At 39.1% G+C, this 16,068-nt stretch overlaps 1 protein-coding gene and 1 long non-coding RNA gene across 4 annotated transcripts in view; one reads left to right on the forward strand and one right to left on the reverse strand.

The window, feature by feature from the left end:
• CA12 (carbonic anhydrase 12) overlaps nucleotides 1-12,378 on the forward strand; it is a 36,727-nt gene extending 24,349 nt beyond the window's left edge. For 2 of the 3 annotated variants that reach the window (XM_065847036.2, XM_071813806.1), the window contains 7 exons: nucleotides 1,596-1,738; nucleotides 2,593-2,688; nucleotides 4,339-4,402; nucleotides 4,863-5,020; nucleotides 5,575-5,701; nucleotides 9,603-9,687; nucleotides 10,703-12,377. In XM_065847036.2, the coding sequence (XP_065703108.1) occupies nucleotides 1,596-1,738; nucleotides 2,593-2,688; nucleotides 4,339-4,402; nucleotides 4,863-5,020; nucleotides 5,575-5,701; nucleotides 9,603-9,687; nucleotides 10,703-10,787 (758 nt within the window). In that variant the 3' untranslated portion in view covers nucleotides 10,788-12,377. Of the gene's footprint in view, nucleotides 1-1,595; nucleotides 1,739-2,592; nucleotides 2,689-4,338; nucleotides 4,403-4,862; nucleotides 5,021-5,574; nucleotides 5,702-9,602; nucleotides 9,688-10,702 lie in introns of all 3 variants that reach the window. The other variant, XM_071813807.1, reaches the window with a different exon arrangement.
• LOC136106630 (uncharacterized) overlaps nucleotides 1-16,068 on the reverse strand; it is a 42,468-nt gene that overhangs the window by 24,434 nt on the left and 1,966 nt on the right. The window contains exons 2-5 of the long non-coding RNA XR_010652175.2: nucleotides 15,877-15,952; nucleotides 12,320-12,494; nucleotides 9,591-9,673; nucleotides 9,144-9,226 (exon numbers count right to left, since the gene is read on the reverse strand). This is a non-coding gene — a long non-coding RNA (uncharacterized lncRNA). The remainder of the gene's footprint in view (nucleotides 1-9,143; nucleotides 9,227-9,590; nucleotides 9,674-12,319; nucleotides 12,495-15,876; nucleotides 15,953-16,068) is intronic.

The raw sequence follows: 16,068 nt of genomic DNA on the forward strand, positions 1-16,068 counted from the left end.
TCCTGACATTTTTTGTTCTTTCCTGAAACATTTGAACACGTAGAAATAAGAACAGTTGTAAGGCTCTCCTTCTTCGTATCCTCCTCTGTGGCATAAGCATTAAAAGAATCTGCGTTATAAAATGGCCTCTGTCTCCGCTCTTGTCTGGCAGTGGGTAAACTGTTCTGTAGAACATCATAACCCCACTCGTCAGTCAGGGCCAAGCTCTTAGGGCATTGTTCTTGGTTTTCCTTTTGATCGATTTTTCCATCAAAACCAGGTTGCTTTAGACTAGGAATGACTGGAACACCCTTTTTTCCTTGTGAACCTTCTTTTCCTAAGAACATTTCTTGGTCCCAAATGAAAGATCGTACTGTCACCATTGAACGTATTACACTGATGTTAAGTGACAGGCAATGGGCAGAGAAAGAAACATGGTCATTCTGGACTTTAATGGTGCCAGAGAGCAAACGAGACAAAAGAACATCACTGAGAGCCTGTCCCTCACACAAGTCAAACAGGTAAAAGCAAATTCCTCACAGAGCCTACATCACCAACACTGTCAGACCTTGCCACTAAAACAAGAAGATCAACAACTAAAATATATCCCACCCTCAGTAAAAATGGGAATTAACTTCTAAGGTCAGTGCCCTCCTAGAAAGCAGGGGATATATGACCTAGTCAAGAAACCTCACTCAGACACAAACCTTAATTGCTCTGAGTAATGAAAAGTCAGCCTCTGTCAGAGTGACCATTACACCATCTGCTGCTGTCTGCTCTTATGGCTGGAGAAGAAATCAGTAGGATGTTTGATATTGTGGTATCAGTCATTCCTACATACAATTAATGTGCTTCACTGGCCAGCTAATCCAGATACACAAACCATTGCTTTATCAAGTACCAAACCTGACAAGTGAACAACTCCGTTTCTGCTGAGTTGAGAATTACTATTGTAATTTCTACACAGAAAAACCAACCCAGCCTGTCTTCCACACTAGAGAGTGTTAGTGAGCAGAGGGAGGGTAACACAGACCATGGTGTCCCTCCAGCATGACAAGAGAGGACATGCTCCTTCTTGAGGCCTAGGATTATCTTGACATCAGTGCTCTGGGTTTCAGGGGGAGAGGGGGAGAGTTTATTTGCTTTTGCCATATGCTCCTAAAAGAAGATTAAGAGGCAGAGGAGTTCAATATAACAAGACTTTAAAAATACCATGAGAAATATTCATTTATTAAGCTATTTTTAACCACTATAAAGTGATTGACAGAAGGCACATGAGCCAAATTTTGCTTTGACATATCATTAACTGTCACTTCAATGACTGAGATAATTTTGCATTCTTCAGGGAGAGGAAAGATTTCTATTAGCAACAATTCTCCCATTCAATTCCTTTAGTTTAAGAAAATAGAAACAGAGTATATTCTAAATTATCCTGAATTGCCTAGAAAGGGTTAAAGACAACTGAAGTGTTTATCTTCTACCACAGACCGAGATGGATTTGCATTAAGAATCTGCTTTCCTCATGCTCCATATGTAATATACACAGTCTTTTTATTTGCCCAGTGCTTGAAAGCTGTGGTATCCCTTGCTCCCATCTGGTTTTGGTCTGCTTACAGTGAAAATGTATCTGTCACCTACTATGTACATCAGAAACCTCCCATTCGAATACACGGCATCTCAGCTTCACCTGCACTGGGGAAACAGAAACAAGTCAGAAGGCTCAGAGCACACGGTCAGCGGGAAGCATTTTGCAGCAGAGGTAAGACAAGCTCAGACCAGGGAAAGAAACAAAGGTTGGCCATGTCCTATTGTTTCAAAGTGGGATCTTTATCTTGGGTTTGACTGTAAAAGCTGCAAAGTTCTAATCCAAGTATGTACGATCGGGGTATATACCGCAAAAAAGGATGGAGTCTGATGTACTTTCATGACTATGCCACAAGTCAGGGAATTAGAATTTAGGCTCTGAACTCCAAGTTGGCACTGGGTCACTTGAGTTAATTTCAAGCGAACTGCTAGATATTTGACATCTTGGTTCCTCTCTGTAAACCAGGTATATCTTTTAGGTGCATGCCATTGCTTCTCTGTATACCTTTGCTCACCTCCTAACTCATAAAGAACTATTTGTTATCTTTTCTAATAGTAAATTATGGATTTAGGAATAGTTTTTTAAAAGCAGCACCAATGGAATATTTACCCCAAAATGTCAGAATAATTTCTTTGCATAACAGCACTTCAGGAATCCATTTCTTCTCAAGTTATATTTAACACCAGGTTTTGCATTCTAAATATCAGAGACCCCGAAGAGTGCTAAGACGTTACTTTTCAGAAGAATTTCCTAGTACTACAGTCAAGATGCCTTGAAGCTGAAGTGATTGATCCTCTTCCTCTCTCCACTCTGTGGGCATGGGGGTAACTCAGCTACAGCGGGGATGGGAGTGGGACTTCCAGGACCTTTTGCTTTCCTCTAGCAAGATCTTACCCCTACACCCAGAAAGCACTGAAGGATCCCTTTGTATTGTCTTAGCCTGAGGTGGCTGCACTGATCCTTTTTAGCTGTGAAACAGAAATGTAAGCGTGCCCCAGACATTACCATAACACATATCTCCTTTGCAGATGCATATTGTGCATTATAACTCTGAGAAATATCCAAATATAGCAGCAGCAATGGACAAAGCGGATGGACTGGCAGTTTTGGCTATTCTCCTTGAGGTAGGATGTAGGATCTTCTTTATGCTTTAGAATATGCTTTCAATCATTAAGTCATCACAGACCTTTAATGTCCAAAATGATCTAGATTATTTAACAATCCTGTGGTTGAATAAAGGTTCTTCCTTTTCTCTACATAAACATGAAGGAATTTTAAGAAAAGGGGAACTCTGAATATTTCCTCTTTTTTTCTAGTAAATTAACTTCAGCTATGTTAAACGCATTTTTGCACTCATTTACAAACTAAGGGCTGGTAGAGTTTATCACATAACAGGCAACTGTGGATTTCAAACTCACTCGAGACTGCCTGTTGTAGCATGAAGCAGTTCTAGCACAGCAGAGGCACAGGCAGACACAAGCTGGGCTTTGGCCACCACATGTAATTAGGATTTGACCACAGCCTTCAGGTCACAAACTTCCCACATTCTTTGAATCACAGATTACAGTAAACAAGCGAATTCAGTGCCCTTTTTAAGATGACAGAAGGACCGCTTTCCAATTTTCCCCTCTAAAGCCACACATACAAGCAATTAAAGATAATAACAATCTGAAAGAAAAAATTTTAGAAGCTTGTACATATATAATTCTCCTTTTTCTGAGGATTAAAACTCCTTAATAAGATAACTATAAAGATTATTTTCAAATGTGAGGATTTTCTGCAGCATTAAAAAAAAAAAACTGAAAACACAAAGGTTTTCACATTTCTATCAGAAAAGTAAAAATGTTCTAGTTAGCAGACAAAGCTCTAATTCTCATTAATATTATCAAAGCTCACTTCCCAGCAGCTCTAAGACTTCGACAGTAATTTTGTGTTAATTTCAGTCCATTTGGAAGTTGCAGCTGTGAAAAGTGTCAGAGTATTGTATGTTATGCTAGGGAATAATACTGGGATTCTGGTTATTTCTAAGCAATGGTGTTTAAAAATCAAACAAGGGAACAATGGAGATTAGGTCTCTGAAAAACTTTCAGACAGCTGGTGGCTTTTGCAGTTGATCTAAGGACACCAGTTTACTATGTGTGGTTGTCAGAGGAGTTGCTAAGCACCAAGTCTAAAGAATTCATAAAAAAGGCATTGATTATTGGACTGAAAAGCTGCTGGGAGCAGCTGAACAACATGGTCTTGTTTGATAGTTGAGATGTAGCCCTTGCCATCAGCCCTGCAGTACCCAATGGTGCCATTCTTTACCTTCCTGGACTGCGAGAAGCAGCAGGCTAAAAACTGTTGGTGGGTGGAAAAATGTGGCTTTGACTAGAAACCAGCAGACACTCTGAGAAGCCTGTCAGTTGAGAACTTGTGCTTGCAACGTTCTCAGAGGAAACAGTTCCTCTTCCTTTGCACAGCATCTCAACATGCAAGGGCAACAGGGTCTTTCGAGTGCACACAAGAGGTCTGCACTGCAGCTGTTAAGATATCATTACGACAAAGTAGCTCTAACAGCTCTGGAGTAAGATCATCACTGGGGTTCTGAGGATAGTGTTGATGCTCTGAGTAAAAAGAGTACTTATGCCATTCTAGTAATGAATGTCTGGATAGCTGCGATACTTGCCTTATGGCAGAGGCCATCAAAGCCTGCTGTCTGCTGTGTGCAGAAGCAAAGACTCTTATTCGGACTGCGGTGATTTGAAGAGCTGTTAATGGTCTGCTCATTACAGATTGGACCCTTCAACCCATCCTACGAAAAGATCTTCAGGCACTTCCGGAATGTGAAATACAAGGGTGAGTGGCTATCAGCCTGCACTGGATTGAGGATGGCTGAGAGTATCAGATGTCGCCCTAAGCGGGACTGAACTGGCTGAAGGGACAGTACAGAAATCCCAGGCAAACCCATCACAAACTGTAAAAGACTTAAAAATGCAGTGCACTTCCATGAAGAGTGCATGGCCAGCGTGCACCATGTGTTTCTGACTGGGCCTTATTTCTTGCACATGGTGGTTTTTGGTTAATATGGCCAGTTTATCTATGGCAATTCTGATTTTGTGCCTAAGACAAGATTTGCACATAGGAAACCTAAAAAGATGTATTCCTTATTAAACTGAGACCATCACTGTTAAAATGTATTCTGCTTTTCCTAGTGATATGACTGAAAGCATCCTACTTACTGAAAAGCAAATTCACTTCACTGGTACACTGCCTGTGTAGTAATGACACAGCATTTAACACAAATCCCCTATTTTAGATCAGACGGCCCAAGTCCCTGGTTTCAATATTCGAGAACTGCTTCCTGACAGACTGGATGAGTTTTATCGCTATGAAGGATCCCTGACAACTCCTCCTTGCTACCCTAGTGTTCTCTGGACGGTTTTCCGACACCCCGTTAAAATTTCACAAGAGCAGGCAAGTTTAAATACAGCACTTTTTTTCCTGATTGGTGTCTGCTAAAGAATAGTAAGTGCATATTCTCATTTCCTGAATTTCTCTTATGTACCTGTAAAGTGAAAGACGACCATTGCTAAAATCCTTTAAGTGGGAAGAACAGCACAGAACTGACATAAATCAATACCCTATTCTGTTTGTAGTCAGGACGTTTTCAATTGACCAGAATAAGTTAAAGACTGACAACTGCATAGCAATTGGTAGAGTATCAGCTTGAAAAATCACAGTCAAGTGAGATTAATTTTCATTTTTACTATGTACTTACTCCCTACTTTGAGTCTTTCCATGAGTCACTTCTAGATCATTTTTGTTCAGGCTTTATGTCTGGGCCCTGTTTGCTAAGTATTTGGTTTTGGAGATGTCATACCATTTATACATTATTCTATATTTGGGGCCACAGGTCATGCAAGACTTAAGTGTTACTTAATGCACCCTCTTCCCTTTGACTACCCCTTTGATTTCAAACACTCCCTCCCCTGTATTCTGGGAGATGAACATGGTGCTTCCCTTTGTAGTTACTGGCACTGGAAACAGCCATGTACTGCACAGAGAGTGACGACCCAGAGCCCCTGGAAATGGTCGATAACTTCCGAAACGTTCAGGAATTTCGGGAGAGACTGGTTTTTATCTCCTTCCGTGAAGGTAAGCTGTACGAACGCTCCTATGCAAAGAAACAGTGCGCAGTGATTTGTGTGAGCTTGAAATACTGAGGCGGCAGTCCTGTTGCACTGTACCACTACAAAACATAGCAATCTCATTTTCCTGCAGTTCATTTTGTTCCCTTTTCTTCTCTTACAATAACGAGGTATTCGAAGAGTATATGAGAAGTTTGTTTCCCCACAATGGCTATCAGGCAAACCTTGCAACCGTTCCCATTACTAGCAGCAGCTAGCTAAATATTTACGTCTAAACTAGTTTAGTTATGTCTTTCTTCTCTTTAAAGCCACCATTTCTGCTCTTCAGTTAATGCTGAGAGAAGTTACTCTGATCAATCACCTCTTTTCTCATTTTAATTTGTTTATAGTTTGCAGCCCACTTTCAAGATCTGACTAAAACAAAATACTGAGTACTGTTGGCTAACAAAATTTCGCATCAGTCTGCATCAGGTCACTTGTTTCCCTTTCTGAAAGATCATGAATACCTTTCTGCTATGCATGATGAAGAGTCTCTGCCATCTCTGCTCACACATAGTTCTCTGCAGTGAGCAATAATCTTAATCTTACTGCTTCAGACTCAAGAATAAATCACAAACCAACCTCCCTATCTGTCAGCTAAGAAAACTTATTTGTTTGTATTATGTTGGTAACAAGTGGAAACCTTGTTTCTTGAGTGTAATATGACTTAGCATAAGACAGAAGTTATTTCTGTGACTGTATACAACTCACAGGGCATACACAAGTCATGCTTGGGATTTTGTTGCATGTTTCTTGATTTCTTGTTGTATACTACATAGAGCCATAGTAATGATATTCTATTCTATCTTCATGCCTCTTCATGCCTCCTCATGCTGCCACTTGCAGAGTATAATGATTATAGAACAATGCCTCAATTTAATCTCATCTTAAAATGAGAATTAGTGCTTCTCTTGTTTCTACGTTCTTACCAAAATATATAGAAAAATGACAAGCTCACCAAATCATCAACAATCCTCAACAGCCCCATGATTAACATGCAAACTGGTATTCGTTGCACAAAACTATTTCAAGTAAACTAAAAGATGGCTAAATAGTGAAAGAGAGAAAGAACTAGAATATGTCAGTCCTTTTTCTGCTTTTGTGGATAGAAATATCCCTTTCTCTCATGGTATTCTTATATGACTGGGGAAAGGGTTAAAACTTTCCTCCCAAACTTCCAATCTCAAACACCGGCTGCCAACTTGGGAAGTAGTTGGGTCCAGAACGGCTGTTTTAGTAATCTCCTTCAAACCTCTGCTCAAGTCAGATTACATACAATGATTTTGAACAGCAGCATCAGGATTTGCAATACAGCTGCTGAGTTTCTGAGACTGGAAGGCTTCCTCTGCAAGGTCTTTCTTAAAGGCATGCACAATCTCCTATAGCAATGCCTCTGCAGAAACACTGCAGTAACAGAAGTTCTGAAATGAGCAGCTACCTTATGTTTAAGACCAGTTCACCATGGAATCCTAGAGACCCAACTTCTTTTCCTACCCTCTCAATTCATCAAGATTCAGTACCTGGTGCACTGGGCAAGGGGATGTTGCTGATTGCTTCTATAAGCCAGTGATTTTCTGAGTCAGACTGGTCAGCCAGAAATGAGAAATAAAAGTTTTCCATCTGTTGCTCAAGCTGACCTTCCACAGGATCTGACTACCCTCTCTCTGTAAATCACGCTGGATACTTAAAAGGTTGAGAGTTACAATCCACGGTCCTGGTAATTAAAAATCAGATACTATGTTTTTCACCTAGGAATCTTTAAACACTTTAAACAGAAATAGTTTAAGCATTATTATTTCCATCTGTGGGGGAAAATTTGACCCAGATGTGACTTTCTCAAAATTGCTGCTGTGAATCAGTGCCAAACCCAATAACAACATTTGGCTCTCCCTCTGCTAAGCCACATTATTTGGCTCCCATGCAGAGGTGACACCAGCTACAAAAGCATTTTCAATGTATCTTTGCAGCTGGCATGACTTACCAGAGTTCAATCGTGTGGGTTATTGCCCATCCTGCTGTTCTCACCCAAGAACTGGTCTCTCAGGCCACAAAAGGCATTGCTCGGTGCTACTTTAATAGAAACCCCATTCAGTGTAAGCACATTTAATTACAAAAACTCATTGACTCTATCAGTGAACCATGGAAAAATGTTCTACCCATTTCAAAAGCAGTATTCATCACCCCTGCAATCGCACATTCCACGGTGACAAAGGCTCCCTCACAGGTGCAGCCCCTCACCGTTGTTGGCTTCAAGTGCCCAGTCTGATGCAGCCAGCTGTATCAGAGGTAGGAGCAGAGCATGCTCATTAAGAGGGGAAAGAGAAGCCATACACAGGATCATGGCCTCAGCCAGGCTACCACAGAAATTTGTGAGTGAAGCCCTGTTGTGCACACCCTAGGCCTCTACTAAAGCAGGTTTTCAGAGCAACTTTCCTGCCTTTTCAATAACAAGACTGAGGGCTGCAATCTTCGCCTGAGCACAGACGCCACAAGATGGGGGCACTGAGCTGTGTCTTGTATCAAAAATGCAAATGACTGAAGTGTTCAGTCATCCACATTTTGATGCCAACAATTAAAATCTGAATTCATGCTCATTATTAACAAGTACGACATTTCAAAATGTTTCTAATCTTAAAGCATTATTCAGAAAAACTCGAACATGTATAATGTATTTTGTCCATCAGCAATCTATTGCAATAATGTCAGTTTCACATACATGCAGCTGAAATACATTACAATGTTCAAACCTTTCATTGCCCACAAGTTAAACAGAAACTCGTGTCCAGTTTTGATTATAGCACCATGCTGAAATACTATCTGACCAAATTTTGCATGAAGTCTTCTCATCAAACAGAAATGCCCCCTACCCTTCCTCTTCAAACTGTAAGCTCTTTTTCTACAATTATCTATTTGGTGTTATATTTTGTTGTCCATTTGGCACACCTTTAGCATAACAAACTCCCCTTTTTTAAAAAAAGCTTGGATTGCATGCTGCTTCTATTCAGCTGGATGTAAAATTAATCAAGTATTTAATGGGTTAAAAAGGATAAGGTTAAACTCCATGTTTTACATTTCTGTTTTCTCAACAGCTGATTTAATAAGAGCAAACATTTAGATAGAACACATGAAACCTGTCAGCTTCACTCTGAAGGAGTTCTGATGTTGCCTAGCGAGAAACAGGCATTTGGTAAAATACAACAAACAACGTGTAAATGAATCATGAAAATGCAGTTAAGAGAACTCACCTTCAGCATCTTTGGGAAGGCCAAAATAAATAAAAATACTTTTATTGCCAAAAATATATCTGAAGGTCATTATCGAAGGTGCCATTATAATGATAATGCTTAACATCTCAATGCAAACATGAGATTACTCAATTCTTCACAGTAATATCCTGAATTCATTCATACCTTCTTAGATGACTTTAAGCAATGTTCTCAACAACAAAGCACATCACTCTTCAGCTGTCCACATTCAGTGGTGTTCTTCTGCCCTGAAAAAAAAACAAGAAGCACCAAATTTAACATCCTTAGTTGCCTGGGTTTAGTTCTTCAGTTTTGCTTATGCTCTCTTATACATTATAGCCCTGAAATCCAAGGAGTTTCTGATCTGCTATGCCTGTGCCTGCATGTTGTGAGTTCAGCGGGTGCCTAAATTCACAGCTCTGTGAACTGTGGACCCAGGTGCGGAATTAGGACCTTCCACTACCCACCTCTGCAGAGTTGTCCATTCTGCCCCTGCAAAGTGCTACGAGCCGCTGGGGGGAAGCTGCAGATGCAGAATGCAAATGTTATGACACATTAGAGACGGACCTTCTCCCCTCAAGTAAATGAAATTAACTGTTTTATACGCTTTACCTCTTTTCCTAGGTTTTGTTGTTTCTCTTGTGATAGTCTGCGTTCTGGGAGTTCTCATCGTTCTTGCAGTAGCTGTTTGGCTGCTGAGGAGGAAAAGGTAAGATGTCTGGCTGTCACATCACAGGAAGAGAAGTCAAACCAAAACCTTCTTCAGGCACAAAGAAGTGCTTGTGTTTCTGAAACTGTGCACATTTTTAAAAGTGCCAATGTCTGATCTTTTATAAGATATGATCTCTTCCTTAAAAGCTTTGATTTTTTCTCACTGTAAACATTATTTCTCCTGTATCATATACTCTGAACTAATTCTATTTTATTGCCAGCAAACTATGTTTACATGGCTACAAGGTCTCTACTTGCTGCGACCTCTATGCCACAGCGGCCACCATTCTGCCATTGTAGGAATAGTTGTTTTTTGTGAAAAGCAGCCATATAAGGTGTTTTTCCCCAGAAACAATTATTACTGGAACAGTGCTTGTGTAAACTCTTAAAAGATACAAGGACACGAAATTGGGATTGTATGTGAGTACTGGGGAGAACACAAACCCACTTTCCACTCTAGGTACTGAGCACTCCCACAAGCAGGTAGGAAATGAGACTCCCCTTCCAGACTAAGCAGGACAAGCAGGCTGTGTTGACAACACCCAGGTTTTCTGTTTCTCGATTGCCATTTGTTCTTTTTCTTATTCTTTTTGCTAGCACTGCTGCTCCTAATTGCTTTTTGAATCCTTTTTTTCCTAGAACAGTAAGTGAAACAAGAAGGGAATGGAGTTTTAGAAAAAACCTCTCCCAAAGCTCACATCATTTAAGGGGAAGAAATCTGTAGTGATAAGAGATCATTTAGCCAGACAGCTTGCCACCAAAGACAAGTTCTGGAAAAAGTCTAAGATTACAAACTTTCATACAGCCTCAATCCTTTGCAATCAGCATTGACTCCTCCACACAGAATGCGTTCTCCTGAAATATTTGTAACAATAAGCTACTGTGACATAAGCTACTCTGCACTGGTACAGAGAAAAATAATCTCATGCATGCATAATGGGACATTTTCAGTAACCAATGATGCTTTTCCTTCATTGGAACCATAGTTATTTAATACATTTGTTTTATTCTAGCTGTAAAAAAGGAGGCAAAGATAACAGAGGAGTCATCTACAAACCAGGCGCATACAAGGAAGAAGACAACATCTCCAAACCTTGATGCCCTGCTCTGTCACAAATCAGTACTATGAATGTAAAGGGGCTTTTCTTTTGCATGGGTGAAACACATCTCTTGTTCTTGGCTAATTATAAGCCTCAAGAATGTTCTAAAAATGTACCAGCCAGAGTTTTCCTGTAGCCCTTGTTCTCTTGTTTTCCAGGGAGATATGATCCACGAATGCTCCTGAGCTAAATTCCTCATCACATTCTTTTCATGTTCGCTGCTTACTGAGTCTGGGTCTTTTAATTGATTTCACAGTTAATCCTAAACACCAATTTTATGGTTTGTTTAGTGTAGATTTTCCCACAGGTATTCGAATGTGAAGACACTCATCAAGCTACAAGCACTCTTCCCTGCTAAATCAAGGTTTTGGTTTTAGCACCATGAATATAAACATGATAAAGGGCAATGTGTATGTGAGATCAGAATTTGAACTAGGTTGTTCAGCAGATACATCACAGCAAATTATACTAGTACATTCACCAGTGGCTTTGTAACAGGAATTTAGAGGAAAGGATGAGTGTAAATGCAATGAAAGCCACATGGATTGTTAATGGGGTTCAAACCCAGGAACTCAGTGCTGAAAACACACTACTGCTAGAGGAACAGCTTGCTTCCCAGTCAGTACACGGCGGTCAGCCTCTGTCTGTCATTGGAATTACAGAAGCATCTCGTCTTATTGTCCTGCTCTTATAATGTGTGTATGAATTATGTGGATACAATGCAGTTGCCACTGCTTTTAAGCAGACTTGCCATTTAATAATGAAATCTTGATTGATTTTGCAGTATATAGTACAACTGTAAATGGTTTCACTGATATATTTCTCTGAATTTAGTAATTAAATTATTAGAAAGTAATCAAAGTTATTTTTTCAAATCCCATAAGCTGGATACTCTTGAGTCTTGTTATGGACTTCTGAAAGTGAGAAGCATAACCCTGTTTCCACTAAAGACAATGTAAAATGTCATTGACTCCAGGAAGAACAGAGTTTAGCCAGCCTAGCTCCAGATGTATACAAAATTCCTCTTGAATTTGACATCTAAAGTGAGGTCTGAAGTGCTTGTACTTCCGTGTACAAGCAGGAAGTGACTGAGCACAAGCTTATACCTAAAATAACTTCAGGTCTGAATGCTGCTAAACACCACTGGGGAAATTCCAACCTGAACTTTATACTTAGATCCATTTTACATTCAGTAGCATCACCACCACATTTGTGTTTTTAAAATCAATACACTTTTATTGTGTGCGTTTTCTACTTTAAGGATGGCAGGTGGATACTTATGTTTTACCTTCTTGCCCTTCCACCCCCAAGAAAATTGTTTTGATGTCAAAAGCAAGCTTTTGGGTAAAAGGACAAACGACTTATTAACACTTACTGTACAGGAAATTTAGCAGCATAATCTTACGACTAAGTACATCGCATTTGCCAGCATTTTTATCTCGCATAAACAAGCGCATAAAGATCATCTTGTTGAAGTATTTGAAATTACTTAAAAAGCAGCATTTGTGTGCTATGGGGAACATTACTTACTCTTTGAATACAGGTGTTTATAAGTACAAGAACAGATAATAAATTTTTGTGATGTTTCTTTGGTTTCTCTTATTTCTTCTAGAAGAGTAACATTTTAATTAGTATTTTCATCTTCAGTTCAGCTGATTAGAAGCATCGATTGATCGCTCTCTTCTGCATGCAACATCTTTGGCATCTGTAAAAAAAAGCATAAAAACCTCAGCTGAGTAATAGATGCCCAATGTGAGCAAAAGTCTCACATTACCAGCAAAGAAAACATGTTACACATTAGGCAAAAAACATCTCCTTCGGAACTATTTCTTCAGCAAAAGAACAAACTGAAGATGGATTCACACAAATCATATTCATGCTACTCCCACTTGTAACACATTCTAACTTCATGGACTCTTCCTATGAAATCCATGCTGCCTTCAAAAATGAAAGCACATGGGAATTTTTGTGTGATGTTAGCACCGTATTACCAGTATGCACTGCCAGTGGTTCCTGAGCTGAAAGAATCTAAACCCATATGTTTTCTGGGCTCTTTAGCCACTATCATATAATAATAATCCTATTGATGTATCACTTTTTTTTTTTTTTTTTCTTAATACTTTCCAGGACATTTCCTTTGTCATTCTTACCTGCACGATATTTCAGATGTCTGTAAGAATCAAACATTATCTACTACCAGAATAAATTAAATCAAGTTATAAAAATCACAACTCTCTCCTTTTTAAATAGGATTACCCATTATTGAGGCTTCAATAGCAGAAATTAAGCCTAAATAAGCCGGAAACAAAGTGCGTGAGATGTCAGAAGAGGTGTAGGGCTCTCCTTCCACTTCCTTGTGATATAAGGAAACTCGTTCCTTTGCGTTACATTACAATGTAATGCTAAATCCAAACGCAGAGTATTCACTTCCTGTAAGCAAACAGGAATATCCTCACAGAGATGCTTTACTGCCTGCCTTACTTCCTGGTTTAGTCAAGGATCTCTCCTCTCAGGAAGAGGTTATCACAATAGCAGCTACCAGGCTTTTGGTTTTTTCTTCAGAAAGGAGAACTTACATCAGGACATCCCATCATAGTTTGTATAACGAAGCTTGAAGTCAGTTTGGTACAACTTTGTCCGAACTAGCTGACCAGTCACAAGACTATTCTGCTTTAGCAGGTGTCTACAGTAGGATCATTATAAACATCTTTTTGTCACATATTCTCTACTGTGAGCAGTGCAGGGGTATAATACATCTTGCACTACTAAGTGTATTTCAAAATTTTCTCAGGAAGCATTGAGTCACAAAAAGTTCTGTATATATCATATCTAATGTATGAAAACAAATCCCAAAGGATTACTTTTAATACATACACCTAAAAGTTAATACCCAACAAATGCAAATTGAAACTTCTGAAAAAGCTTATAAAATACAGCAGTTTTTAATATTCATTAAAAAAAAAAGCTTCTTGACTTCAGCTAAAACGGTGGAAGAAAACTGAGTTGTCTTGCTATTGCAAAGCTTACTGTATTGAAGTAAAAAAATTTGTACATTTTTCATTAATAGTTTTATTTGAGCAAAATATGTATATTGCTTACTCTGAAGAAAAAAAAATAGCTCCACAAAAACCCTCAAAAGTCCAATTATTTTGTTTGCTTTTAAAAACATAATTAACAACCCTTACTAAAAAAAACCAGGTAAGACAGTTTCTGATTCCAGAGAAGTGAAATGGCACCATCTAGTGACTGACAGATGAGAAAAATCAAGCCAGGAACGTGTTCATTACTTTTACTTCCTCTCAACACCACACATTCAAGTTTGGAAACAATAGCAAAAGGAAATGTAAAAATAAACATGAATGCTGGAACACTTACTATGGAACAAGGAACTGAAAGTGTTATTACTGAAGGATTATTTCACTACCAAACTAGCTACCTAGAATCTTTAGTACGTGTATATATATATAAATGCGATAGTCACACACTACTGACCCAAATACCTTTCCGGGAAAGCTCAATGACTTTTAAGCAATGGTAACAACAGCTTAGTGAGGAGTTTTCTATCAATTAATAATAAGACAGCCGTCAAAATTTGTGAACACAAATCGAGTAACTTTGGATGAATCCGATTCTTCACCGGTAAAATCAAGTAAGGCAGTGGCCTCTTCAATTAACACCACAACGTATTTGCACAGGCACCACCATCCCACGTGTATATGGCCACTGGTTCACATCTCCAGCAGATCACCTAAAAGCTACTATGATCTGTAGCTTCACTGACTTGTTGCTCATCCAGAGCTCCACAGTAGAGCAAAGAATACTACCTATTCTGAAGAAAAACAAGACAAATAAGATTAACTGTCTATTGTAACAGGGTTTAAAGTTGTTAAGAAAAGCAGCAGACAGAAGAGCTGGCCTTGCTCCATACTGCTGCAGTCTTCAGCAAGAACAAGTTTTAAAAAACCACGATATTCAGGGAAATCACAGCAGAGCAAGCTGGTACAAGCTACTACAGGCATGGACCATATTCCAAGAGCACATGGATAAAATCCTTTCTGGTTAGAACAAGCATTGTGTCAAACAATATTATCCACTAACTTCAACATACGCAGCTGGCCCAGATGAAATTATTTCTCTATTTCTATCACCCACTTCACCACACAGATACCTATTTTAGCTTCAGCAGAGCACAGAAACATGTGTTTGAAAAGACTGCCCTTCCTCTTTCAAAAGTGATTTCAGTTCAAGTTGAAATTTCTGCCTGCAAGAATGGTTTTCAGCTGACACAGCAAAAATGGGGCTCTTGTAATCAGTCTTTCAAGAACACCTGCAGAACCCAGTTTTACAAAAAACTGTATGATTTCCGAAATGTGATTTAAAGCAAACCAAACCCCCCCAAAACAAACAAGAAAACGCTTTATTTTCAAATATGTGGGGGTATTATTTATAAAAATTGTCACTTGTTTTAATCCTCGTGGAGACGAACACAGTGCAAGTCCACAGACTCCCATTTGAAATGATGACTTTATGACTTGCAATTTCAGCTACAGATATGGTCATGGGACAAAAAAAGCAAATGCTTCTGGTCATAAGAAGCAGGAAATAAGGAAAAGATATGTTAGAGTATCTTCTGATTCTAAAATTTTGCATCAATACTCTGAAGGAAAAGATATATAAATAATTAAGAGAGAACACATTAACAAATATGCCTTGTTAGGACTGTTACTGTATTTTCTCTTTAACTTGATTGCACTAAATTTTTGGTAAGTCAGTGTTCACCCACTGAGTGAGTTACATAATTAAAAAGAGATACATTAAACTGGTCCCTAAAATTAAAAGGAAAAAAGATAATTTCTACTACTTCTTAAAGCTTAATAAGGGGCTTCACTAACAAATTTTAGGACCCTTTCATTGGAACACTTGCTTGCAGTCTAAACCCCAGTTTTGCTGTAGGTGAACCTCTGTGGGGGAGGCCGAGCTCCCTTGTTGGAAACCACCGATGTAGATCAACAGTGACAGACTTGCCAGGGAGTCTTTCAAGAAGCACTTAAGCATCTGACATCTCTAAAAACAGACGGAGCACAAACCTTTAGATCTTAAATTCATGAAACCAGTGAGTGTGGTAGTATGTTATCAAGGTACAGGGGGGTCTTTGGTCACCAGCTGAAAATCAAAAGCACAGAGCAATTTTATTAATAGGTAGTATGACTTAAAATATTCTAAATATGGTAAACATGCAAAGATGGTCAACATACAGAGCTGTTGGCCATCTCAGTCAT

Source organism: Patagioenas fasciata, chromosome 12 (genome assembly GCF_037038585.1).
Source record: "Patagioenas fasciata isolate bPatFas1 chromosome 12, bPatFas1.hap1, whole genome shotgun sequence".
Lineage (NCBI taxonomy): Eukaryota > Metazoa > Chordata > Aves > Columbiformes > Columbidae > Patagioenas > Patagioenas fasciata.